Source organism: Saccharomyces kudriavzevii, assembly GCF_947243775.1.
Source record: "Saccharomyces kudriavzevii IFO 1802 strain IFO1802 genome assembly, chromosome: 5".
NCBI lineage: Eukaryota > Fungi > Ascomycota > Saccharomycetes > Saccharomycetales > Saccharomycetaceae > Saccharomyces > Saccharomyces kudriavzevii.
Window position 1 is genome coordinate 79,688 of NC_079276.1, and position 27,507 is coordinate 107,194.

Consider the following 27,507-nt stretch of genomic DNA (forward strand, 5'->3'; position numbering starts at 1 on the left):
GCCACCTGAAAAGTTTCCAGCATCTCTTGACTCGTCAACGTCCGTATCTTCCAAATTTTCAGTTCATTCTCAGATTATTTACTTCATTAATTTCTATTTATGTATTAAAACGCTTATTTTTCCGAGTATCTGGATATGCCATGAGTTCATTTGCTGTTATAGAGGCTCTATCGGGCAATACACGACGCTTTAGCTTGTTTCACACTGTCCATCGATTACTATTTGTCACGCCATACGTTACGCATTGCTTTTCTTCTTCGCGTGTCCTGGCCTGAATAAAGCCGAGTGGCAATGTCTCTCATCATATAACGTGGAGCTTCGGCGAACTTTTGGCTTTGTATAACGTTCGACAGATCAAAGCTACAAGAAAGTAGGAACCGGTAAATGACAGAGAAATCATTTGTTAGCAGTCCTATTGTTCGGGACTCGGTATTATTGGTGCCAAAATCACTGATATCTAGGCCATACGTGTTACCGTTTTTCCCGTTGTACGCTACCTTTGCTCAATTATATTTCCAGCAATATGATCGTTACATCAAGGGACCTGAATGGACTTTCGTTTATTTGGGGACATTAGTCTCATTGAATATTCTGGTTAGGTTGATGCCTGCTTGGAATGTCAGAGTTAAGGCAAAATTCGACTATAGTACTACCAAAAATGTCAATGAAGCCACCCATATCCTTATCTACACCACCGCAAACAATGGTTCTGATGATATTGTAGAGATTCAAAGGGTTACTGAAGCAGGGTCTCTACAAACTTTCTTCCAATTCCAGAAGAAGAGATTCTTGTGGCAGGAAAGCGAGCAAGTCTTTTCCTCACCAAAGTTTCTCGTTGATGAGTCCCCAAAGATTGGTGATTTTCAAAAATGTAAAGGTCATTCTGGTGACTTGACCCACTTGAAAAGGTTATACGGTAAAAACAGTTTTGATATTCCTATCCCAACATTTATGGAGTTGTTTAAAGAACATGCTGTGGCGCCATTGTTTGTTTTTCAAGTATTTTGCGTTGCGTTATGGCTATTGGATGAGTTCTGGTACTATTCTTTGTTCAACTTGTTTATGATCATCTCCATGGAAGCAGCTGCTGTTTTCCAAAGATTGACCGCACTGAAGGAGTTTAGAACTATGGGCATCAAGCCTTATACCATCAACGTGTTCAGAAACAAAAAGTGGGTTGCTTTAGAAACTAATGAATTGCTACCTATGGACCTAGTCTCTGTAACGAGAACTGCCGAAGATAGTGCTATGCCTTGTGATTTGATCTTGCTTGATGGTTCCTGCATTGTTAATGAAGCAATGCTTTCAGGTGAATCTACGCCGTTGTTGAAAGAGTCTATCAATTTACGTCCTAGTGAAGACCCCCTACAATTGGATGGTGTTGACAAGATTGCCGTATTGCACGGTGGTACAAAGGCCTTACAAGTTACTCCTCCTGGACACAAATCGGATGTTCCACCACCACCTGATGGAGGTGCGTTAGCCATTGTCACTAAGACTGGATTTGAAACATCTCAAGGGTCTTTAGTACGTGTGATGATTTACTCTGCTGAACGTGTTTCTGTTGATAATAAGGAAGCAATAATGTTCATTCTCTTTTTGTTAATCTTCGCTGTCGTCGCGTCTTGGTATGTCTGGATTGAAGGTACTAAAATGGGTAGAATTCAATCCAAATTGATCTTGGACTGTATTTTGATTATTACGTCCGTTGTTCCCCCTGAATTACCAATGGAATTGACCATGGCCGTGAATAGTTCGCTGGCTGCCCTCGCCAAGTTTTATGTCTACTGTACTGAACCATTTAGAATTCCATTTGCTGGTAGAATTGATGTTTGTTGTTTCGATAAGACTGGTACCTTAACCGGTGAAGATCTTGTTTTCGAAGGTCTAGCTGGTATCTCTGAAGACTCCGAAAATATTCGTCAACTATATAGCGCAACTGAAGTGCCAGAAAGTACAATTCTTGTTATCGGTGCTGCTCATGCTTTAGTCAAATTAGATGATGGTGATGTTGTCGGTGACCCAATGGAAAAGGCTACCTTAAAGGCCGCGGGTTGGGCTGTTGAAAAGAAAAATAGCAACTATAGGGAAGGCACCGGTAAATTGGATATCAACCGTAGATTTCAATTTTCTTCCGCTCTAAAAAGATCTGCTTCTATTGCCTCTCACAATGATACCTTTTTTGCTGCTGTCAAAGGTGCACCTGAAACTATTCGTGAAAGACTTTCTACCATACCTAAAAATTATGATGAAATCTACAAGTCCTTTACACGTTCCGGTTCAAGAGTCCTTGCTTTGGCTTCTAAGCAGTTGCCAAAGCTGTCCCAATCTAAAATTGATGACTTAAACCGTGATGAAGTTGAATCCGATTTGACCTTCAGTGGATTTTTGATTTTCCATTGTCCTTTGAAAGATGATGCTATTGAGACTATCAGAATGTTGAATGAATCTTCTCATCGTTCTGTTATGATTACTGGTGACAACCCATTGACTGCTGTTCATGTAGCTAAGGAAGTTGAAATTGTTTTCGGTGAGACTTTAATTTTGGACAGAGCTGGCAAATCTGATGATGGTCAATTATTGTTCCGTGATGTTGAAGAGACAATTTCGATCCCATTTGATCCATCAAAAGATAGTTTCGATCACTCTCAATTATTTGATAGATATGATATTGCTGTTACTGGTTATGCTTTGAATGCCTTAGAGGGACATTCTCAATTGAGGGATCTGTTACGTCACACCTGGGTGTATGCACGTGTATCACCATCCCAAAAGGAATTCTTGTTGAACGAACTAAAGGATATGGGGTATCAAACTCTAATGTGCGGTGATGGTACTAATGATGTTGGTGCCTTGAAACAAGCTCATATTGGTATTGCACTGTTAAACGGTACTGAAGAAGGTTTGAAAAAATTGGGTGAACAACGTAGATTTGAAAATATGAAAATGATGTATGTGAAGCAAACCGAATTCATGGCTAGATGGAACCAACCACAACCACCTGTTCCTGAGCCAATTGCACATTTATTCCCACCTGGTCCAAAAAATCCTCATTACCTAAAAATGTTAGAAAGTAAAGGTACTATCATCACTCCAGAAATAAGAAAAGCAGTTGAAGAAGCAAACTCTAAACCTGTTGAAGTCATTAAACCAAACGGACTATCGAAAAAGAACCCTGCCGATTTAGCATCTATGTTGTTAAACTCTGCTGGTGATGCCCAAGGTGATGAAGCCCCAGCTCTTAAGTTAGGAGATGCATCCTGTGCTGCTCCATTTACTTCAAAACTTGCTAATGTTTCTGCCGTTACTAACATTATACGTCAAGGTCGTTGTGCTTTGGTCAATACAATTCAAATGTACAAAATTTTAGCTTTGAATTGTTTAATTAGTGCCTATTCTCTGTCTATCATATACATGGCCGGTGTCAAGTTTGGTGATGGTCAAGCTACAGTTTCTGGTTTGTTATTATCGGTTTGTTTCTTGAGCATTTCCCGTGGTAAACCTTTAGAAAAATTATCAAAGCAAAGGCCACAAGCTGGCATTTTCAATATTTACATTATGGGATCTATTTTATCTCAATTTGCTGTTCATATTGCCACTTTGATCTACATTACAACAGAAATCTATAAATTGGAACCCAGAGAACCACAAGTTGATCTTGAAAAGGAATTTGCCCCATCGCTACTAAATACAGGCATTTTCATCATTCAATTGGTGCAACAAGTTTCAACATTTGCTGTTAACTATCAAGGAGAGCCATTCAGAGAGAATATTAGAAGCAACAAGGGTATGTATTATGGTTTATTGGGTGTGACAGGTTTGGCTCTTGCTAGTGCTACTGAATTTTTCCCTGAACTGAATGAAGCCATGAAGTTTGTGCCAATGAGCGATGACTTTAAAGTCAAATTGACGGTAACATTGCTACTTGATTTCTTTGGTAGTTGGGGCGTTGAGCATGTTTTCAAGTTCTTCTTCATGGATGACAAACCATCTGACATTTCTATTCAAAAGGTCAAGATCGCCTCTAAATGATAAAGTTTTTTGTGTAGCATAGCTTTTTGTATTTACATACCTATAGTACCCATTCATATAGACCATTTTTTATGGGTGAATTGTTAAACTTATAAAGATATTGTGTTATTTACCCAACAAGCTTTGAATTAAAAGAACTTGAAAGTGACTTGAAAGTTTATATTTTGTCCTTGATATTCAAAATAAAACTGGTTTTAGTAAGATGTATACCTACTTCTTTACGTTCATGAAAATAAACAAAAAGAATGAGAGAAAACAACTTAAAGAGACGCAATGCCGTGGTAGCAGAAGGACAGTAGGTCGATTTTAATATTCTGTGGTTGAAGACATTAGCCGACATATCCAGTTCAATTGAACGCAATAAAGTTGGAGATGCACGACTAAGGTACGAGAAAACAAGACCAGTACAAACTTCTTTTCAACTGAGACCAATAACTTTCAAATCGATTACTTGATATAAAAGAGAAGGTCAGATCAGATGTGATTTGGAAGGGTCCATAGGTTTTAATTTGTTGCCCGCAAGGAAAATGCATAGCTAGCGCTGGACAGTACCCTTTAAAGGGTCAGATGTGGGATGTCAAAAAAGAACAAAATCTGATAACCTCATGGAATGATTATTTAAGCTGAGACTTATGAAGCAATTTCCTGGTAATTAATGACTGCACAATCCGCGGATACTCATTGAATTTCTTCTGCAAATATTTTGGTTAGTGCGATTAGATATATTCAAATTTAGCCAATATGTCACTAGCCAGGAAAGCCTTCCGGGCACGTAATCCACTTCTCACTGCAACTCGTTCACAGTCAACTAAAATTCATGGTGCAGTCGTCGGAATTGATTTAGGTACCACCAATTCTGCGGTAGCCATCATGGAAGGTAAAGTTCCTAGGATTATTGAAAACGCCGAAGGTTCTAGAACCACCCCATCTGTGGTGGCATTTACTAAAGATGGCGAACGCTTAGTTGGTACTCCTGCCAAACGTCAATCTGTTATAAACCCAGAAAACACTTTATTTGGTACCAAGCGTTTAATCGGTCGCCGTTTCGAAGACACTGAAGTACAGAAAGACATCAATCAAGTTCCTTTCAAAATTGTCAAGCACTCTAATGGGGATGCCTGGTTAGAGGCCAGAGGCCAAACATATTCCCCTGCTCAAATAGGTGGATTTGTTTTAAACAAAATGAAGGAAACGGCTGAGGCTTACTTGGGTAAGAGCGTCAAAAAAGCTGTTGTCACTGTTCCTGCTTACTTTAATGATGCTCAGAGGCAGGCAACCAAGAATGCAGGACAAATTGTTGGGCTTAATGTGTTACGTGTTGTTAATGAACCAACAGCTGCTGCCTTAGCTTACGGTTTGGATAAATCAGAGTCAAAAGTCGTTGCGGTTTTTGACTTAGGCGGAGGTACTTTTGACATCTCCATTTTGGATATCGATAATGGTGTCTTTGAAGTCAAGTCTACTAACGGCGACACTCACTTAGGTGGTGAAGATTTTGATATTTACTTGTTAAAGGAGATTATTTCTCGTTTTAAGGCTGAAACCGGTATTGATTTAGAAAATGACCGTATGGCCGTTCAAAGAATAAGAGAAGCCGCTGAAAAGGCCAAGATCGAATTATCCTCCACTATTTCGACCAAAATTAATTTGCCATTCATTACTGCTGATGCCACAGGTCCAAAGCATATTGATATGACTTTTTCTAGAGCTCAACTTGAGAATTTAACCGCTCCATTGATCGACAGAATGATCGACCCTGTTAAAAAAGCCCTGAGGGACGCAAAACTCACCTCATCTGATTTATCGGATATTCTATTAGTTGGAGGTATGTCAAGAATGCCTAAAGTTGTGGATACTGCAAAGAAACTATTTGGCAAGGACGCTTCCAAAGCTATTAATCCTGATGAAGCTGTCGCTCTAGGCGCCGCTATACAAGGTGCGGTATTATCTGGTGAGGTCACTGATGTTTTATTGTTGGATGTTACTCCCCTATCGTTAGGTATCGAAACTCTAGGAGGTGTTTTCACAAGACTAATTTCAAGAAATTCCACAATTCCCACAAAGAAATCTCAAATTTTTTCAACCGCCGCAGCAGGTCAGACATCAGTGGAAGTAAGAGTCTTCCAGGGTGAGAGAGAGTTGGTCAAAAATAATAAACTAATTGGTAATTTCTCTCTTGCGGGAATTCCGCCAGCACCAAAAGGTATTCCTCAAATTGAAGTTACTTTTGATATTGATGCCAACGGCATAATCAACGTTTCAGCAAAAGATCTTGCCAGTAACAAAGACTCTTCCATTACCGTTGCGGAAGCGTCAGGACTGTCTGAAATGGAAATTGAACAAATGGTCAATGAAGCCGAGAAATATAAGGGCCAGGATGAAGCTAGACGGAAGGCTATTGAAATCGCTAATAAGGCTGACCAGTTAGCAAATGATACCGAGAATTCCATGAAAGAATTTGAAGGCAAATTGAACAAGACAGACTCCCAAGTATTAAAGGATCAAATAACATCGTTAAGGGATTTACTTTTTAGAGTTCAAGCCGGAGATGAAGTTAATACCGAAGACTTGGAGACTAAAATTGGCGAATTACAAATATCATCGATGAAACTCTTTGAACAGTTGTACAAGAATGATAGTAATTCCAAATCTAATACTGAGAGTGACGACTTAAAAGGATGAGAGAAATTGTTTTTCTTTCATGTGTCACAAATGTTGCTTGCTTCAAAGTATATTGCTCACCATATATTTCCTCGTGATGCTATGCGCTCAGTATTTTTCATAGTCCTCTGGCTGCAGAAGAACAGCCCTCAAATGTATCTATCAAGTTAGACAAAAAGAAAATGCGCGTAATGAAATCCATGCTTTAAACATACAGAAATTATTTACTATTTTACAATGTCAATACTACCTCTTTTTTTCCTCCCTTTTTCATGAATTTTTCTTCTCAAAGATTGTGACTCTATAAAAAATTGTGTTACAGTCTGGTGTAGATATAATCGTTTTCATTAACGTTGATCGTCTCGTATATATCTCTCGACTCGACAATTCGCAATTCCATTTCTTTCATCTCTAAAGCAGAACCCATTTTGGCATTGATTTTTCCTGATGTATAGCTTCTAGTCAAATTTAAAACTTTTTGAATAACGTTCAACACATTATTAACCTGGTCTTCAAACTTCAATGTCGTTATTGGGTTTGATAAGATTTTATACACTCGATCCAATAACAAAGCCGAAAACAAGTCACCAACTCCAGTGAAGTAAGAATCAATGAAGGGCACTCTATAAACAATCGGTGTTTTGTTCTTCATTGAAGCAACGCAATATATATAATCCTGATCATCAAACATCTTACTGTCACAGGATGTAACGATAATTACTGGAATAGTGTTATGTAAGATTTCCAACGCCTTCTTTAGATGGTCTTTAGTCTTGATTTCTTCTCCATACAGTATCTCCAACTCAAATTGGTTTGGGGTTATTATATCAACCAGTTGTTTTGGAGACAGAGCAAGCTTTCTATATTCTGGTATAACATCTTCGCTAACGTATAATTGTCCTTCGTCTCCCATAACAGGATCCATAAGCCATATTATTTCAGGATTCTTTTCTTTGAATTTGGCACAGAATCTCCCCATACATCGAACCGAGTTCTTATTGGGCAAGTAACCTGAAAGTAAAGCTTGGTAGTCTTGCGGAAAATTATCGAATAGACCTGATAAGAGTTCTTTTAAATCTGTTTCATTTGTGATAGTTCCAAAGACTTTATCTAAACCATACCCGGTATGGTTGGAAAACTGGACACTATTACAACAATCTACATCCCAGCCTAGACATTGTAAGGGAAACGTGGCAGCTTTATTTCCCACATAACCATGCACTACGTGAGATTGCGTTGCCAAGAGACGAGGCATTTTGTCGTAGTTTTTCTTATAGGAACAAAAGACCAAACTCAGAGAACCTTGCTAATTAATGAACTCGGGGCCTCTACGTCCTTTCAAATTACTAACAGTTTGGTTTCTGGTCCGTATCAAAGCAACCATTATTGGATTCGTTGCCTATTTTTGAAATACTTCGGTCATCGGACAACAGCGGAAATCAACTTCTCTTACTACCGTCGCTAATGCAAGACAGGTTGCAAGAACTCAAGAATAACTAAGACAATGTATACCATTGGTCAAAAACAGACAGTCAATGCGACTTTGAGCGAAAAAGAAGAAAATGGTACCATAAATTGAGCTTCAAACTTTGATTGAATTTGATGACAGCTGGTGCGCAAGGATTGATAATGAATTAGGACAATGATTGATAACGCATAAGACGAAGAAAGAAATAAATTTAACTTGCGTAAAATTGCTAATTCCCTTTTGCACAATATCACCGTTTGTAATAGGAAATGAAATCCTAAAAATTGTCACAAATTGAACGCTCAACAGGCACATGGACTGGCAGGCAGCATCCGGCGACTCATAAAATGAACGGCCATACCAACACAAGAGTGGCAATTTTTTTGCTGCTGATGGGCTTCATGAGCGCCACAGGTAATGCCTCCCACGTATACTCGAGGTAGTTAGATAGGAACACTTTCTGTGTTCCATCGACGTGGCAATAGGCGCATCACCCATCCTAGAGACAGGCTTCAGCGATGCTAGCTCCCGTAACATCAGCAGCACGGTCCCTCTGCGCTGTAGAGATGTGGTCAGAGTTGGACCTTGTCGCATCATAGTTATTTGTCGTTGACCGATCTCAAAATAACCAGCTAATATTGCTCTCCAATAAAGCTGTATCGCGGTTGGTATTAACGAACTCTGTATAGTCCGCATTGAAATAGAATTCCGCTAACGCTGAGCGACCGCTGCGGTTGAACCGATGATCACTACCTGGAAGTTTTGAAGAAATTTGTAGTTAACGCTTGCTTTCAGGATCTAAATAGATCGCTTATTCCTATTTCCTATGTCCTTTGCCTAACTTTGAACGCTATGAATGTCGCCATTTATATAAGTTGGTTGCAAACAACCATTTGTAGCATCGCGAGTTGGTCTTGATAGAGTACGTCACTGCCATCTTGAGGGTTTGTTACCGCCGCTATGTTGCTATAATTTAACGAACGGCAGCATTATACTTTCCCTGGCAGTTGCTCTAAGTCGTCAATCATGGGCATACTGAGGCGAGGGTTTTTCTGTTAGGGTTACAACAGGATAGTGGCTTAAGCAGCACTTCCTAGCTAAAAGTAAGCGAAGCTGAACAAGACTACACGTCAGCACATTCGGGATTCACTTCACATATACCAGCAACCAAAACTTCAACCATATTAGATAGATGGAGTAATTACAAGAATTACTTCAAGCCTGGAGATCCCTCAACAATTGAGCAGTGAACTCGCCATGTAGCAATTGATATTTTGTCCTATACATAATGCGTTTACAATTTTTTACCAAAATTTTTGGACTGTGTGTCATCCCGTCTGTGAAAGCCCATCTAACTGATGGTGGTGATACGGTAGTGCTTCAACACGACTGTGGGGTAGATTATTCTCCACATGCCGTAAGCAATGGATCATTATACCCAGGAGATCCAGGAGAAATTATTGATCAAAGTACTGGCCAGTAAAATCTTGTGACGTTTGTTGGGATTCCATTTTTAATAAGGTTAATAATATTATGTATATAGAATAAACTAGAAGTTCTCCTCATGGATTTAGGAATCCACGAAAGGGAATCGACACTTTTACATAATATTATTATTATTTCTTCCTTCATTTGTATACGTCGTTATTCATTGATCCTATTGCATTATCAATTCTTGCACTTCAGCTTCCACTAAATTCGATGACTGTTCTGAATCTTATTTCACTGGTCTGATAATTTTTGTTACCTTCTTAACATCGTATATGATAATCTTCTAGTTACGTGATTGAATGTATTAATCAGCTGTACTAGTAATTGATGGATAGTTGATTATTGTTCCAACACAAAGTGACACTAATTGCACTAGACATGTGATGACAGAGGTAACGGCAGGACAGGAGTACGATGGGACCGGCGGTTCCAATAATATTACTACTGTAGTTGGTGTTGGTGGTTTCTAGGATGCCACCAACGATTTGGTAACACGGTTTACCGATTTTAACGTCCCGGGTAGAAGATTACATATTAAAGGTCGTAATTTCCTCGGCAATGCGGTAGAACAGATAGTGGCCTTATATAATGACACCGCTAGTACTTCAGCGCCGCCCTCAAAGGATTAATCAAGAGTGACTCAACCAAACAAATTCGCGGTGTAGAGTGCAAGGTGTTAGGCGCGACTGAGTATTGTGTTGATGTTTGCTCAACTACTAGCAATTGTGACACATGGGCCACTGATAAAGCCATTGAAGCTGAACTAAAGAGTGCCAAAAAATATGAGTGCAGGCAAGATTCAGTTGACGGTCAATTTTTCTTGTGGAATCAAGGTGCTAGGCATGTTTGTGTCACGTGGAGACAGACAGAACAGGCCAATAATAGAACAACTTGTGCAACTACAAATTCAGATTCGAAATTACAGGTTGCCAAGAGCTAGGCTAAACCTGACGGTACGGCTAAATATCGGGGTCAACCCTGTTCAGGTCAAAGAACAATGTAGGGTATGTTAAAATCGGTATGTATTTTGACATATTTTTACCCTGCGCTAGTGTGTTTGAACAGGTATCCTGATTTCAATCGTTCTAACATATATACATAACCATCAAGGACATTTTCTAGACTCACGTACTTTAGGAACTAAAACAACTAACGGAATTAGGCGGGTACTGCCGTGGGTATATAGAGTGAGAGCGTTGCAGAGGTCAACTCGCGACATAGCTTACACAGCAAAAGAAATCCTGCGTCAACCCACTGACACAAGAGGCACCAATAATGGTCGAACTGAGAAAAAAGCCAACGACTATTGATGTAGTATGTTAGAGGAAGCTATAGTAACAAATCCTGGTCGCAGAGAAATAATTTTAATCGGGAGACTGCGTATTGGTAAACCGAGACGTCTACTTCACTCATAGAAATTACTGGAAAGCGCATCCAATTTGCCTAGGCCCCTTCAAAATCATCAGATGCATTAACAATAACTTGTATGAAGCGAGATCCCTATCGATTAGAAAGATACATCGTATATTTGATGTAGAACGGTTGAAACCGTTCAAAGAAAGGAAGGAGAAGCACGATCCGTTCACGAATAGCGGAAATCACTGCCGTAATTGGGTATACAGATAACAGACATACTTTGGAGAGCCAAATGATGGACCTGGAACCGCGTATCACCATAAATATCTCAAGAAATTGGCTGCACCAAGTTAAAAGCGTTCGCGAGAAACTTCGAGCAATTATTACAAATTTACAGTGGAGGAAGATTTCATGGATGAAACAAGCTAACCCCCTTCAAAGAGAGTAGCACCTAGTAATGGTGATTCCAAGTTAAGTGCTCAATTGATAGATCTTTAACTCTACCTTACACTCACTGTTCCAGAACAGCTTGCTTGCCATTTCTCCATTTTAGAACGGATACGAATCAATGTAGACGTACAAAAGACATTCACTAACATAAAATGTAGCCACTTCAAAACGGTTCCTATAGTTACTTGTGTAGGCAACGGCAAATCTAATTGTCCCGGCAATGTTTGTTGAAACAAGAATTTTAAACACCGTATATGATAACACCAAGTACCATAAATACTGGACAACCAACAATGCTTGTGTCATGTTCCAACACTCTATATACATAATACCATAACAGAGATATGTATTCTTCTTATTTTTCGCGTAGCCGATCGTAGAGTTCAACTTATATCAAATTAGTTGAGCGCCGTGGCGCAGTGGAAGCGCGCAGGGCTCATAACCCTGATGTCCTCGGATCGAAACCGAGCGGCGCTAATTATCTTTTTCTTCCCTTTTACGAAATTTAACCATTTAAGGCATAGCCTGCAAAACGTTAACTTCAACAATATGCCTTATTGATATGAAACAATTGTAGCCATCTTGTTGATGAAGATAAATTCTTTGCCGGGTTTGTTTACTCTTCGATAAACGTGATCGTATAAAGGGATATTACCCGGAAAAGAAACGCAATTAAAAAAAAAAAAAAAAACAGAAAAAGTAGTTAAGTGATTGACTGACCCTTGGATATTGTTGTATAATTACACACTCGTTTCTGATTAAACTTATCTCTAAAAAACTTTTTGAAAGAAAGAGAAGATCGTGTTTATTGCTTTTCTCAAGAAGACTAATCAAATAGAATAACATAAGAAATACATACATATAATGACTGAATTGTGCCCTGTCTACGCCCCTTTCTTTGGTGCCATTGGTTGTGCCTCTGCAATTATCTTCACCTCATTAGGTGCTGCCTATGGTACTGCTAAATCTGGTGTTGGTATCTGTGCAACCTGTGTGTTGAGACCAGATCTGTTATTCAAGAACATTGTTCCTGTTATTATGGCTGGTATTATTGCCATTTACGGTTTGGTTGTTTCCGTTTTGGTTTGTTATTCATTGGGTCAAAAGCAAGCTTTGTACACTGGTTTCATTCAATTGGGTGCCGGTCTTTCTGTCGGTTTAAGTGGTCTAGCTGCAGGTTTCGCTATTGGTATTGTCGGTGATGCAGGTGTTAGAGGTTCTTCTCAACAACCAAGATTATTCGTCGGTATGATTTTGATTTTGATTTTTGCTGAAGTTTTAGGTCTGTACGGTTTGATTGTTGCTTTGTTGTTGAATTCCAGAGCCACTCAAGATGTTGTCTGTTAAGACAGCCTCTGAATCACTAAAGCAGACGTAGAGATTAAAAAGAAATCTTTCTTTAGAGAAACTTTGAATAGTATCAGAACTTCTCCATCTTAAGGTTTATCTTCTAGTCCCTACTTCTACTTCACATCCTAACTACCTCAATTTCAAGCTTCCCTTTTATTAGTACCATTATTATTGTTCAAAAGAGTATTACACGCTAAATATGTATATCTTAATTTTTAATGTGTATAAAATAGAAATTTGAATATCAAGGAACAACAAGGAACACTATGCGTCTTTCAAGCTACATGGTGAGCACGGTGAGCTCATTGTTCTTACACTTTTCGTGCTCACATACCCTTATCAAGTTCTATTGTTAAGGTATAACCATTGCGTCGTTTCTTTTTCTTATCGGTGTTTTCGGGTAACACGTTTATTACGTAGAAAAATTTTTCATTACTTTTTCACTTTTCTTTTTCTCAAATTTTTTTTTTTTTTTTTTTGCGATGCGAGAATGAGATGAGTTAGAAAATTTTTCACTTTTGAACTGCTGTTTCGGTTATTAGTAACGATTACACTACGGTTTTGAATTACATCTTCTGACTTTGTCTTAAATCACCATTCGAGCGAGCTTTCTATACCAGGACCATACTGATTATTGCAAGGAACTTGAATAAACTAGATTTGATATTATAAACACCCATATTACTTTTAAATGTCTTCTCCAAACCCAAAGGCTTTCCCATTAGCTGATGCTGCACTAACCCAACAAATCTTGGATGTTGTTCAACAAGCTGCAAATTTGAGACAATTGAAGAAGGGTGCCAACGAAGCTACCAAGACTTTGAATCGTGGTATCTCTGAATTCATCATCATGGCCGCTGACTGTGAACCTATTGAAATCTTATTGCATTTGCCATTACTATGTGAAGACAAGAACGTTCCATACGTCTTTGTCCCATCTAGAGTTGCTTTAGGTAGAGCTTGTGGTGTCTCTAGACCAGTTATTGCTGCTTCTATTACCACTAACGATGCTTCTGCTATCAAAACCCAAATCTACGCCGTCAAGGACAAGATTGAAACTTTGTTGATTTAAGCAGGCTAGATTATATCTATCAACATAATTTTTTGTATTATCTAAATATTATAAAAAAGTTTTCCCTTTTTACTGGTACAGCTAGTTTTAATACTAAATTGCAATTGCACAATTTATTTTAGCACCGAGGTCATTGGCCCATATTGGTTGGGTGTGCCCTTTCCTAAATATGTATGCAAATAAAAGTATAGATATATGATATCTGAGCACAAGGCGTATTCTTGAACTAGAGAAAATCTGCAGCCACCCTTTTTAATTTCGCGGGATCAAAGAAACCTATGGTCCTATGTGGTAAATGATCAATATGTCTTCTTTTCAAACTTTTACCCATTTCATCAAATCCGCTTTCATTTATTCCAGTCTCATTGTTAACGATGTATTGTCTAGTAGCATTGCGCATACTTGCCTCAGAATTTGGAGCTACTCCTCCATTTTTTATACCAACAGTCTCGCAATAGTGCAATGGCCCCATCCATAAGTCATTCACAAGTTCCGATACAATATAAACCTGACCCTTAGTACCGCAAAGCATAAATAGAGGTAATACCCCCTTCAGCCTTTCTTCGTTCAAGCTTGAACATATTTGAAGGTTGTGAAATCCGTCCGGAATAGGTGTCAATGAGATTATCTCATCCGGCAATCGGGTTTTAAGGTATGGCATAGTTAGCCCATCATTTTCAACCAGTGATTTATCAGAATCCTCATATATCGCAAGTATATTATCAAAACCAATAGTGGCAACATAAGATCTGTTGGAATATTTCAATTCAACACTAGAAAGGCTTGACAACCGGCCTAATGAGCAGATCTTTCCATTTTTCATATACTTATTTCCAGGCTTTATTTGCTTCCTGGAGAATCTTTTAGTGGCCACTTGTGTAATACTACCGAAATCTAAGAAACTCATGCAAGCACCTCCCGAATCCTCCGATGGATATTCTGTTGTTTCTTTGATTGGGAGGTGAGTCCTAACAAAACCTGTCATGGGTTCAAAGTGAACTAAGTAATTGCCATCTATATACGTAGAAAGTCCTATGGGATCAACCAATTCAAGTACTGGGAAAGAGCATGCTTCGAGCATTTCGGAACCATCTTTCAGCGGATGTACTCTGTACGCTACCACGCCTCTATCACCAGAAAATAATACCATACTTTTTTCGTAATAAATAAAAACCGAGTATACAGGATCTTCGAGAAAATGCGCATATAACTGGACAATCTCGCTATCTCTGATCTCAAATAACGAGAATTCTGTACGTTTATCACCTCTACTTAAACACACAATAAACTTGTCACCGTAAAAATATCTTAATGATGAGTAAATTGAATCATCTTCTGACCACAACGGTTTTACGATTGCATGTAAATACTTCGTATTGGGAAAACGAAATGTGGAAATTGGCTTCATTAAAAGGTAATCAAAAAGCATCAACTCGTACTGTCCACTATTAGTATCAACTAGGCATACTACCGCCTGATTGAGGTTATTTGGTATGGTGTGAAGGTGTACAGGAACGCTAGAGAGGTGAAGTATTTGATTGCCTACTTGCGGTTTCAATGAGACTATCTGCTGAGTAAGATCTCCACTACCAGACGTGATACCAAAATCAAACACATTCATTCGAAATTCACTGTCTAAGACACAAAGAGAGAACAATTCTTTCCCAGGTCGTATTCTCATTCGTTTTGGAACTAAGCCTAACTGTATAAATCCATAAGTCAAGTTATTCAGATTTAGCAAGATTGTTTCTTTTTCATTGTAAAGAAAGACTAGCGGAGAGTTTGAAAGTGTTCCTAGTATTTCTAATTTCTGGCCATATGAGGAATGTATTTCTAAAGCAATTTCTAGAAAACTTGATTCTGATTTTTTGTAAACTCTCACACAGCCAATGTATGTTGAAGCAATAACATAGATTGAGTTGTTTCCAGAGTTTTCACAGGCACAAAAGTTTTTTATCAATAAATCGTAGGCAATAAAGGAGAGATCTGGGCCAGACGTTGCTATCTCATTCTGAGTTGTATCCCACACCGAAACCTTACCACATGAGTATACGGCAAAAAGAAATCTCTGAATACCATTTGAGCAACCATCTATAATACTGTCCTTAGAATCAAGGCCTTCAATGAAGATGTCTTTCGTTTTACGTAGATGAGTAGATTCTGGGTCAAGTATTGAAATTCTGACGTAAGAATTTTTGATTGGATAGCAAAACGCATTGGTAAAGCTGTTATCCGATTGTAGCATATCAATCTGCTTCATTTCTCCAGTGGAACCATCCATATTATTTTTCAAAACCATTCCTGTCCTTGTAACAAGTATGCCGTAGTCATAGGGTTCATCTGTCAACAATATTCCGTTCTTATAAACCGAGCCCCTTGATTCATACAAAATATTGTTACCATCATCGGTCATTAAATCTGCAACCCAAAAATCAGTTACATTATCTAGTGGTACTTTAGTGGAAGTGGTTAGCTTCAAAAGGCTTTCATCATATGCCGAAAATTTCCTTTCCAGAAATCCCCTTTTCGAATTGAAACTTCCTCCTAAAAGCAATGAGTCTATATCTGTTCCCTTATTTCTAACTACTTGAGATGCAAGATAAACCTTGTTAGCATAAAGAGGAGCTCCCTTCACCTTTTCTATTTTGGGACCTCGATGGGTGTTTGATATAAAGTTTATCCCACTCATTCTTGTGAGCGCTATATACCTCTTTCCTGAAAGCTGCAAGACAGCATCACATAGATCATGTCTTGAAAGTTTGAATATTCTTTCTTTCGACCACTTGAGATCTTTCTGCACTTGACCTTCGTTTAATAAACTTGAATGTATTTTGGCAGTATACCTATTGGCATGTACGTCAAAAATTGTTAGGAAAATTGCTGATTTTTCATACATAATATTATAGGAGTTTTTCAAGAATTGATGGTTTTCCTCCTTCGGAAGCCCTTTATTATTAAAAAAAGCCATCTTTTTGAGGCCATTTTCCCCTAGTTTCATTGTTTGAGTATAAGAATTGGTCAACACTATGACGGTGTCGTTGCCAAGTACTTTCATATAACAAAACTCATCATCAGATACCGTTAAAAGATTGTATCTGCGATGTCCACCAAGATCAAACGTCCAATTGTCATGATTTCCAGTATGATGATGTTCCTCTAAAATCATATTCTCACTATACTCACTTTTGAGTAAACAAATGAAGTAGACCTGCCTCTTCCCTGGGTATGTTATATCATCGACCAAACACTCTCTGCTCATGAAATCGAATGAAATGATTTCCTCATCATTTGTAGCATAAAATGGTTCTACCGACCTCTTCTTGAAGTCAAAGGAGTAAATATTAGCATCTAGCGTAGGTAGGCCACTATTAGAAAGCACGTTCTTGTTACAGGTGTATAAGATACCATCTAAAAATGCATTCAACCGGTAAGAAGCTGGTGAAGAGGTGATGGCGAGATTCGGAGCCACACTAGAATCATAAATGGTCACAAACTTATCATGCTTGAATTTTAAGCCTTTCATGGAACCATCACTGAAAGTGAGCAGGTGACAGAAGGATACTGCATCTACCATAGAAAATGACTTGAATTTTGGTACAATGATATAGTCAACAATGGAAGGTCCATATGAAGGTAACTCAACTTTCGCACTCAATTCGTTGGAAGACCCCGCATACAATCCATAGCTAAAACATAAATAGTAATCTCCTTTGTGATAAAAGTGGCTTACCAATTTTCCAGCCTCATCTCTCGATCTGTAAGATGTTATACACAACGGTAAAAACGACAGCTCGTTATTCGATCGTTCTTCGTCCGTTTCCTCTCGTCTTGGCATTTTACATAAAAATGGCTAGTGGATAGCAAAAATGCAATACGTCAACATTAATAGAATGGCGCAGTACCTTTACTTTCGCTAAGTTAGGACCAGGACTTTCATTTTTGAATGATGCATTTCTTTCCGCTTTAAGCATTTCAAGCAAAACCCGTCTAATGACAAAGTAACCCTAATGAAAAGCAAATAAAAACAACAATAAATGGCCTCGGGAAAGAATACGCAAATAATGGGGAAAGTAATCGCGATGTGAACATCAGGTGAATACCAGAGCAACATCACACCGATTCTCCTCTCATTTCGACTTTTTCCCTGACCATTTTCCTGAAACTGGTTGAAAAGTCATGCATTATCCCTTAACCAATAGGTCAGGATCACCAAAGCTAACAATAACCGCACGTAAGCCAGAATACTCGCAACATCCTAAAATTGGCCTGAATATGCTGGGAATCCTTCGCATTTCTCGCATTGCGTGTTTTACTAAGTACCTTCATCAACCGAGAGACAAATTGCTCTCGCAGGACCCATCCAGGTTCCGACGAAAACACATAGTAGCTATATAACAATAACTGCAGCTGCCTAAAAAAAAGCTCAAATTATTCCTATCAATCTCTTTCACTGGTGCCGGGAAGTGAAGAGGACCTCCACTACTTACCTTGGGCGGCTATTCTCGCGTAGTATATTTTGCTGCGTGGGATACATTCATTCTGTCCTCAAACTGATCACTTCAAAAGCGTTAAAATATCACGCCTTCTAGTTGAACTCTTCCCCATCATATGTTTCTCTTGCTCTATCCACTTTTGTATCCTGCGTCTTCCACGCTGAACTTTCTATTATTTGTTTTCTTCCAGGCCACTCAATAACCAACTATTTTCTTAGGCGCTCTGAAATGGACCAATCAGCGTTTTGCGCCATTTATCGGTCTTCGGTCACGTGCGGCAGCGCGGAGGCTCCCTTATAAGGACTGGAGGAAAAGTCTTACAAGGTCGATCGTTGGCTCTTGAACATCGAGTGATATGTTGATTCTGTTTCGTAAGTCCCCGCTTCGTTCCACTTCATTGTCTTCTCAAAATCAAGATATTCATTATACGCAAGGTTATACTACGCCAGTATCTGTTTAAGGGAACCGAAGAAGCAATATCAAACAAGTACAAAACAAAATAATGTTAGGAATAAGATCATCTGTCAGATCTTGCTTTAAGCCAGTGTCTTTGACTTCAAAAAGACTGATTTCCCAATCTTTGGTCGCTAGCAAATCCACATACAGAACGCCAAACTTTGATGACGTTTTGAAGGAGAACAACGATTCTGATAAAGGCCGTTCTTACGCTTACTTCATGGTCGGTGCTATGGGTCTTTTGTCGTCTGCAGGTGCGAAATCAACTGTGGAAACCTTTATTTCCTCTATGACTGCCACAGCCGATGTTTTGGCCATGGCTAAAGTTGAAGTCAACTTGGCAGCCATTCCATTAGGTAAGAACGTCGTCGTCAAATGGCAAGGTAAGCCTGTGTTCATTAGACACAGAACTCCTCATGAGATCGAAGAAGCTAACAGCGTGGATATGTCTGTTTTGAAGGACCCACAAACGGACGCTGACAGAGTTAAGGATCCTCAGTGGTTAATCATGCTGGGTATTTGTACTCATTTGGGTTGTGTTCCAATTGGTGAAGCCGGAGATTTTGGTGGTTGGTTCTGTCCTTGTCATGGTTCGCATTACGATATCTCTGGTAGAATCAGAAGAGGTCCTGCTCCATTAAATTTGGAAATTCCCGCCTACGAATTCGATGGTGAGAAAGTCATAGTTGGTTGAGTTTGTCTCTTAACTTTCTAAATCACTTCTTTATTGTCTATTTGTTTCACCCTTATTTTGACCTTTCACTTACTATTCTTCATCATGATTTGAACGAGAACTATAAAAATTGAATCTATTAATTTCGAAATTACTACAAAAAAAATAAACAATACACCACAATCGTGGAAAAAATCAAAAAACAAAACAAGAAACCAGAATAACTATTACTGTATTACCTATTGATTTTCCCCTTAAGAATATATTCTTATACAGTATTGAGAAAGCAAAAGGGATAAGGAAAGAAAGGGAAAGAAAGAAGAATTTAACCTATTTATTACTACTCTTTTGTCTCACCATTTTCTTCTACTCATATTATTTGATATTCCTTTATTTATCTGCATGTATTTATAATCAACAAAACTATTTATCTTCCCGACAGCCTTATCCTTCTTTATCTTTCTCCAAATGGGTTTACCTCTAAGTATTGCCTGGATTTGAATCTCAACGATCATAGTTAAAAGGTTTTATATGTTGTATAAAGTATACAATTGTCTAAAAAAGTATCAAAATATTTTATATATGTATACAGATATTTTTTGTTTCCTTAAATTCGACTACCACGAATGCTTTTTTTTTATATTAAAGGGATTTGTCCTGTTGTAAACAAACTTCTAAGTCATCAGGAATGTCGGCCCAAGAACTGCGACCCCATTTCACAAATTTTTCTTTTAGTTGTAAATATTTAGTGTCAAATAATCTCGCATTGTATGACGTAGCAAAGTAGCTTGCTTTTTGTCCTAACCGGACGTGCTGTTCCTCATTATCAGAAACGCCCTCTTTAGTTTTAGTTTCCTCAGTGCGGGCCTGATCATTGTATTTGTCTGAAAGTTTATTAGTCTTTAAATCGATTCCTTCCACATCTTGAAACAGTTGCCTGACATATTCTGGTAAATTATCTGGTCTGTACCCAAGATCGAGCTTAATTCTCCAATAGACTGACCAATGTAAACTGACATATTCCGGCACATAGCGAGATCTTCCAAGATTAGGTACATGAAAATTTTGCCATTTTCCTTCCTTATTTTCCATCCTTATTCCAATGGGAAGCATTTCTAATATCCACCATACCAATCTCATGAACTTATTTGCATGTCCACATTTTTGAGTAAAAGCATCCTTTATTTTTTCTTCCTCATCTTTTAAGCTCAGTCTGGTCTCTTTGATTTTTTTTAAGGAATCTTCCATTTTCTTATTTCTGCTCGTCTGCTCATTTTGGGCTGCATCATCATTGTTCATCACACCCGATGTGGAACATTTCCTTGGCGAGCAAAAATCAAGATAATTATGAGCATCCGCAAATAGAGATCCGATCGAAGTATGTTTGGCAGCATACTCGTGTATCGAACCAAGTTTAAATTTAACTCCAAACTTGATTGCCTCTGCTAAGATCCATCGCAGTGGTAAATTTGATAAATTCTCCTCTGTCTCACAGTCAGGTGCCCAACCCCCTCCAATATCAGAATGATCACCTGGAAACCATTTTTCAACCAAATCGGGCGTCATAGTCATCCTGCTAGAATTCCCGCTGCCTTGAACAGATTGAAGTTGGAAAATGGCCTCAATCTCTCTTGTCGAACATTCCGTATCTCTTGCGCATGAATTACTTTCTAAAAATGTATTTAAGTCCTGCAATAGTTCTGTAGTTTCCTCACTTTTACTCGATAGCAACTTTCCATGTTTTTCCGGAATGACTGGGGATATTTTGTCAATAGAATGTACACCACTCTTTAAAGTATATTTGATCAAAGGGTTTTCTGGGCCTAGGCCACGCATCAATGAGTCAGAGGACGATACTTGCGAGCACTGGTCGGTCAAAGATTTACCGTATGTCAGGGAAAACAATTTTGGAATATACGGCATCGGTGTGAAGCATAACTGCTTGAATTTCCCACGCCTTTCGTCCAAGGATACACAATGACGAACATGGTCAACGATATTGCTTCTCTGGGTACAGGGAAACAATCGGTCCCTTAGTATCCCTACTGAGTTCACAGAATCAAATAAGCCCTGGAAGTATATCTTGACCTCGTAATCCCTGGAAAATGTCCTCTTGAATTCTTCAGCTAAGGTACTTGTGTACTGTAATTCGTTTGGCTGTGAGTCGTATTCCCACCTTTCATAGATTTGCCAGGCCATTTCAACCATTTCTTCCAGTCCGCTATTCAAAAGGCCGACCCTTTCAATCATTCCCGCAAGAACTCTTGCAATAAAGGCTCCTCTAGAAAAACCAAACATATAAATCCTATCCCCTGGTTTGAAATACCTCATCAAAAAGAGATACGCAGAACATATGTGGTTGTCTAAACTAAATGCAAACATAGAGTCCAACAAGTTCTGTAAATGTGAAATACTTAACCGCCTCCTTACATCAACAACTGCATCAAACCCAACAGAACCAATTCCAGGTTGGTAATAGCAAATTTGTTTAGATTCATCACTGTTTTCAAGAAGGCGATACAATTTCAAGATGTTGGTGAAGGGCTGAGGCCCAAAATTTTCTCTTGTTCCATCAAAACAAAGAATTATATTTTTCCCAAACGATGAATGCGATGATGAATCTATGTTACTCTTAGCTCCCGTTTCAGTTATGTTATATTCTTTACGAATGAATTCAAAATTGTCCATTTAATGGATATTATGCTAGTATAACTCTTTCATAGATTTTCCCCATTTGACTGCCATTACCTTACTATTACTGTCTCAAATGTGACAATTTGTGGCCGATTAAAACAAATCAAAATGTGTCAAATACACCCAAACACCAAACCTAGCAATGCCACTATTGCTCATAGCTTATACCGTGAAAATATGTTTGGGCAATTGAAAAAATTATAATTGGATCGCACGTTAAACTTGTCTATCCTTTTTCAACGGCAATATTCTAAGTGTACAATTGGCCTTCTTTTGGTGCCCATTGATTCCTTCGAGACTTATTGGAGTGGATGGCTGATAACATAAAGAGCAGAAAAAGACAGTATTCTGGCCTGGTACACAACAATAAATGAAGAAATGACCTGAAGTTATTAAGTTGAAAGCATTTCGAGCGGAAAGATTGACCTGCTCAAACTCATCATGGCTTTTTGTTGATCCAAAAAAGTAAAAGTAAAAAGGTATTAAATTCTACTTTTACTGTTAGAGCGGTGTTGATAAATTTCCAGTATTACCCGCATTGAAAAAGATTACGCGGTTCATTGCGAAGGCTCTCAATGGATGTCAAAAGAGCACCTATATTGGTATTGAAACATTAATTAAAACACACTGAAGTATGTTGAATTTGATTTCGTTTTTTACTGAAACATCATTAGACGATAAAAATTGATTTGCTCAATATTTGAGACTGCTTCTAAGGAAAAAGAAAGTAGAAGAAGGAATGAGTAGCAAGGGATTCACTACGGTAGATCCCGTCACTATCATAATCAAAGAATGCATTAATTTATCAACAGCAATGCGAAAGTACTCCAAATTTACTTCTCAATCTGGAGTGGTTGCTTTACTGGGAGGAGGAAGCGAGATTTTCAGTAATCAGGATGACTATTTGGCCCACACATTCAACAATTTAAACGCGAACAAACACAATGATCCATTTTTATCGGGCTTCATTCAGCTAAGGCTTATGTTGAATAAGCTGAAAAATCTAGAAAATATAGATTCCTTGACCATTTTGCAACCATTTTTATTAATTGTAAGTACAAGTTCCATTTCTGGTTACATCACCTCTCTGGCCCTTGATTCTCTACAGAAATTCTTCACATTGAATATTATCAATGAATCATCTAAAAACTATATTGGCGCGTATAGAGCAACTGTGAATGCCTTAGCACACTGTAGATTTGAAGGATCCCAACAACTCTCCGATGATTCAGTTCTTTTAAAAGTCGTATTTTTACTGCGCTCAATCGTCGATTCGCCATACGGGAATTTATTATCTAACTCAATAATATATGATGTTTTACAAACAATTCTGTCATTGGCTTGTAATAATAGAAGGAGCGAAGTCCTCAGGATTGCAGCCCAATCGACAATGATTTCCATAACAGTAAAAATTTTCTCAAAATTAGAGACTATGGAGCCCGTCAATGTCAATCAGGTATATATCAATGATGAGAGTTATACGAATGACGTCTTGAAGGCTGATACGATTGGCACAAGTATGCAATTCAAAGAAGGAGAACCTCAGGAAGACGCCATTGCCTTAGAAGTAAATGATGAGGAAGCTATTAGCGAAGATGAGAAAAATGAAGAGACACATGCTCATTCAAAGAAGAGTGTGGATGAGATCGAACAACTAGAAATTGTGGAGAAAACAACAAGATCGAATTCTAGAATCCAAGCATACGCTGATGACAATTATGGGTTGCCAGTGGCTAGACAATATTTGAACTTACTACTATCAATGATCGCGCCAGAAAATGAATTAAAACATTCATACTCCACTAGAATATTTGGCTTGGAGTTAATCCAAACGGCATTAGAAATTTCGGGCGATCGATTGCAGCTATATCCACGCCTCTTCACATTAATATCAGACCCTATTTTCAAAAGCATCCTGTTTATTATCCAGAACACTACTAAACTGTCACTACTACAAGCTACGCTACAGTTATTTACCACGCTAGTTGTCATACTGGGGAATAATTTACAGTTGCAGATCGAGCTTACGTTAACAAGAATATTCTCCATTCTTTTGGACGATGGCACTGCAAGTAATTCAAATTCTGAAAATAGGAACAAACCATCAATAATAAAAGAGCTTTTAATTGAGCAAATATCCATCTTATGGACTAGATCTCCATCTTTTTTCACTTCCGCATTCATCAATTTTGATTGTAACCTTGATAGGGCTGATGTTTCTTTGAATTTCTTGAAAGCGCTAACAAAATTGGCCTTACCAGAATCTGCTTTGACCACCACGGAAAGTGTACCACCCATTTGCCTAGAAGGCTTAGTTTCATTAGTTGATGACATGTTCGATCACATGAAGGACATTGGCAGAGAAGAATTCGCCAGGCAAGAGAATGAAATGGAAATTTTAAAGAAAAGGGATCGTAAAACGGAGTTCATTGAATGTACCAATGCGTTTAATGAAAAGCCTAAAAAAGGCATTCCCATGTTGATAGAAAAAGGTTTCATTGCTTCTGACTCTGATAAGGACGTTGCCGAGTTTCTTTTCAAAAACAACAATCGTATGAATAAGAAAACGATCGGTTTGCTACTGTGTCACCCAGACAAGATAAGCTTGTTAAACGAATATATTCGTTTGTTTGATTTTTCAGGATTGAGAGTTGATGAAGCTATAAGGATTTTGTTGACCAAATTCAGATTACCTGGTGAATCGCAACAGATTGAAAGAATTGTCGAGGCTTTCTCATCCACATATTGTGAAAACCAAAATTATGATCCATCCAAGATTAGCGACAATGCCGAAGATGACAATTCTACGGTCCAACCGGATCCTGATTCTGTTTTCATTTTAAGTTATTCAATTATCATGCTGAACACGGACCTGTATAATCCTCAAGTAAAGGAACATATGTCATTTGAGGATTATTCTGGTAATTTGAGAGGATGTTGTAATCATAAGGACTTTCCATTCTGGTACTTAGATAGAATCTACTGTTCCATCAGGGATAAGGAAATCGTTATGCCTGAAGAACATCATGGTAACGAAAAGTGGTTCGAAGATGCTTGGAATAATTTAATTTCTTCAACTACTGTGATAACTGAGATCAAAAGGGATACACAATCCGTTATAGATAAATTGACACCTATGGAGCTTTTATGTTTTGATAGAGCAATTTTCAAACAAGTTGGGCCAAGCATTGTCAGTACGCTATTCAATATTTACGTAGTTGCATCTGATGACCGTATCTCAACTAGAATGATAACAAGTTTAGATAAATGTTCCTTTATCTCAGCCTTTTTTGGCTTCAAAGATCTCTTCAATGATATACTGACCTCCATTGCTAAGGGCACTACTTTAATAAATTTAAACCATGATGATGAACTTTCGACTCTGGCATTTGAGTACGGCCCAATGCCATTGGTAGAAATTACTTTTGAAGACAAACATATCAGGATTCCAGTCAGTACGGATGCTGTTAGATTCGGTAGGTCATTCAAGGGCCAGTTAAACACAGTAGTATTTTTCCGCATCATTCATAGGAACAAGGATCCCACGATTTTTTCTAAGGAGTTATGGTCAACCATTGTGGACATCATCCTAAAATTATACGAAATCTTAATTTTGCCTCCTGATATTTTTCCTGATTTGCAAAAGAAATTGAAATTAAGTAACTTACCCAAGCCATTGCCTGAAATTTCTATTAATAAAAGCAAAGAAAACAAAGGACTCTTGTCGACATTTGCCTCTTATTTGAAAGGTGATGAAGAACCCACAGAAGAAGAAATAAAATCCTCAAAAAAGGCGATGGAGTGCATCAATTCGAGTAATATTGCTGCTTCCGTCTTTGGAAATGAATCCAATATAACCGTAGATTTAATAAAGAGCTTACTGGAGTCTGCGAAAACAGAGAAAAATGCGGATAATTCCAGATATTTTGAGGCAGAACTTTTATTTATCACTGAATTGACAATCGCGTTGTTTCTGTTCTGCAAACAAGAGAGGGAATTAGGAAACTTTATACTACAAAAGGTTTTCCAACTTTCGCACACGAAGGGCCTCACAAAAAGGGCCGTTCGAAGAATGTTGACATATAAGGTTTTATTAATTTCATTATGTGTGGATCAGACTGAGTATCTATCGAAATTGATAAACGATGAACTATTAAAGAAAGGCGAAATTTTTACCCAGAAATTTTTTGCTACTAATCAAGGTAAGGAGTTTTTAAAGAGGTTATTTTCATTGACTGAATCGGAGTCCTACAGAGAATTTTTATTGGGAAATGAAAATTTTTGGAAATTTCTAAGAAAGATTACCGCAATGAAAGAGCAGAGTGAAAGCATTTTTGAATATTTGAATGAATCGATCAAAACTGACGCCAAGATTTTGACAACTGAAAATTTCATGTGGGTCCTGGGACTGTTAGATGAAATTTCATCAATGGGTGCTGTTGGTAATCATTGGGAAAAGGAATACCAAAAATTGACAGAAAGTGGACATAAAGTGGACAAGGAAAACCCATACAAGAAATCGATTGATTTGTCACTAAAGTCTATCCAGTTAACATCACATTTATTGGAAGACAATGATAATTTGAATAAGAACAAGATATTCGCTATCATTCAAGCCTTGGCACATCAATGCATCAATCCGTGTAAGCAGATAAGTGAATTTGCCATAGAAACACTAGAACAGACACTTATTGACAGAGTCGAAGTCCCAACTGATGAAATAGAATCAGTGGAGGAATTGATCGAGGGCGGATTACTACCATTACTAGATTCGAGTGAAACACAGAAAGAGCAAAAGATCCCCATTTCGTCTATATTAGCAATAATATCAAATGTTTACTTACACTATCTGAGACTAGGGAAGACAACCAATGAAACATTTTTGAAAATATTGGGTATTTTCAATAAGTTTGTGGAAGACCCAGAGATTGAAAAGCAGCTACAACAATTAATTCTCGGTAAGAAATGCATCGAAAAGGAGGTCAATGGATCATCGTCTCCTTCATCTGTACATGAACAAACGCCAACGTCCAGTGACTCTCATGCTGAAGCTGCGGCGTCAGTTGATGACATTGTAAATGATCATGGTACGGAGAAACAAGCAGAAAAAGATGTCAAGGAATAGTGATGGCGTTTTACCAATAATGCATTTTTATATAAATTAACTAGCACGTTCTCTCTACCTGTATTTTATAAGAAAAATAGATAAATTCTGACTACCAAGGCAGGTTGGTGTGCCTATCGTTTCAGGGACCATCGAATTTTTTTTTTTATTTTTTTTATTTTTTTTTTCATTCTGATATTTTTGAAA

At 38.1% G+C, this 27,507-nt stretch overlaps 9 protein-coding genes and 1 non-coding gene across 10 annotated transcripts; 7 read left to right on the forward strand and 3 right to left on the reverse strand.

The window, feature by feature from the left end:
- Window positions 1-384: 384 nt before the first annotated feature.
- SPF1 (ion-transporting P-type ATPase SPF1) lies at window positions 385-4,032 on the forward strand (the record flags this gene model as incomplete). Its single annotated transcript, XM_056227358.1, has 1 exon — window positions 385-4,032. One exon carries the CDS (start codon window positions 385-387, stop codon window positions 4,030-4,032), a length of 3,648 nt encoding a protein of 1,215 aa, XP_056087188.1.
- A 741-nt stretch (window positions 4,033-4,773) lies between these two features.
- On the forward strand, window positions 4,774-6,714 carry ECM10 (Hsp70 family ATPase ECM10; the record flags this gene model as incomplete). Its single annotated transcript, XM_056227360.1, has 1 exon — window positions 4,774-6,714. One exon carries the CDS (start codon window positions 4,774-4,776, stop codon window positions 6,712-6,714), a length of 1,941 nt encoding a protein of 646 aa, XP_056087189.1.
- A 295-nt stretch (window positions 6,715-7,009) lies between these two features.
- On the reverse strand, window positions 7,010-7,948 carry BUD16 (putative pyridoxal kinase BUD16; the record flags this gene model as incomplete). The annotated part of the gene is made up of 1 exon (XM_056227361.1): window positions 7,010-7,948. One exon carries the CDS (start codon window positions 7,946-7,948, stop codon window positions 7,010-7,012), a length of 939 nt encoding a protein of 312 aa, XP_056087190.1.
- Window positions 7,949-11,863: 3,915 nt separating this feature from the next.
- Window positions 11,864-11,935, forward strand: Skdi_5.trna3. The gene has a single exon. It is a non-coding gene; the product is annotated as a tRNA-Met (tRNA).
- Window positions 11,936-12,322: 387 nt separating this feature from the next.
- VMA3 (H(+)-transporting V0 sector ATPase subunit c) lies at window positions 12,323-12,805 on the forward strand (the record flags this gene model as incomplete). Its single annotated transcript, XM_056227362.1, has 1 exon — window positions 12,323-12,805. One exon carries the CDS (start codon window positions 12,323-12,325, stop codon window positions 12,803-12,805), a length of 483 nt encoding a protein of 160 aa, XP_056087191.1.
- Window positions 12,806-13,499: 694 nt separating this feature from the next.
- Window positions 13,500-13,880, forward strand: SNU13 (RNA binding protein SNU13; the record flags this gene model as incomplete). The annotated part of the gene is made up of 1 exon (XM_056227363.1): window positions 13,500-13,880. One exon carries the CDS (start codon window positions 13,500-13,502, stop codon window positions 13,878-13,880), a length of 381 nt encoding a protein of 126 aa, XP_056087192.1.
- A 226-nt stretch (window positions 13,881-14,106) lies between these two features.
- Window positions 14,107-17,715, reverse strand: SKDI05G0430 (uncharacterized protein; the record flags this gene model as incomplete). Its single annotated transcript, XM_056227364.1, has 1 exon — window positions 14,107-17,715. The coding sequence occupies one exon, from the start codon at window positions 17,713-17,715 to the stop codon at window positions 14,107-14,109; it is 3,609 nt and encodes a 1,202-aa protein (XP_056087193.1).
- A 1,160-nt stretch (window positions 17,716-18,875) lies between these two features.
- Window positions 18,876-19,523, forward strand: RIP1 (ubiquinol--cytochrome-c reductase catalytic subunit RIP1; the record flags this gene model as incomplete). Its single annotated transcript, XM_056227365.1, has 1 exon — window positions 18,876-19,523. One exon carries the CDS (start codon window positions 18,876-18,878, stop codon window positions 19,521-19,523), a length of 648 nt encoding a protein of 215 aa, XP_056087194.1.
- Window positions 19,524-20,144: 621 nt separating this feature from the next.
- On the reverse strand, window positions 20,145-22,190 carry SKDI05G0450 (uncharacterized protein; the record flags this gene model as incomplete). Its single annotated transcript, XM_056227366.1, has 1 exon — window positions 20,145-22,190. The coding sequence occupies one exon, from the start codon at window positions 22,188-22,190 to the stop codon at window positions 20,145-20,147; it is 2,046 nt and encodes a 681-aa protein (XP_056087195.1).
- Window positions 22,191-22,935: 745 nt separating this feature from the next.
- Window positions 22,936-27,321, forward strand: GEA2 (Arf family guanine nucleotide exchange factor GEA2; the record flags this gene model as incomplete). The annotated part of the gene is made up of 1 exon (XM_056227367.1): window positions 22,936-27,321. The coding sequence occupies one exon, from the start codon at window positions 22,936-22,938 to the stop codon at window positions 27,319-27,321; it is 4,386 nt and encodes a 1,461-aa protein (XP_056087196.1).
- Window positions 27,322-27,507: the final 186 nt, after the last annotated feature.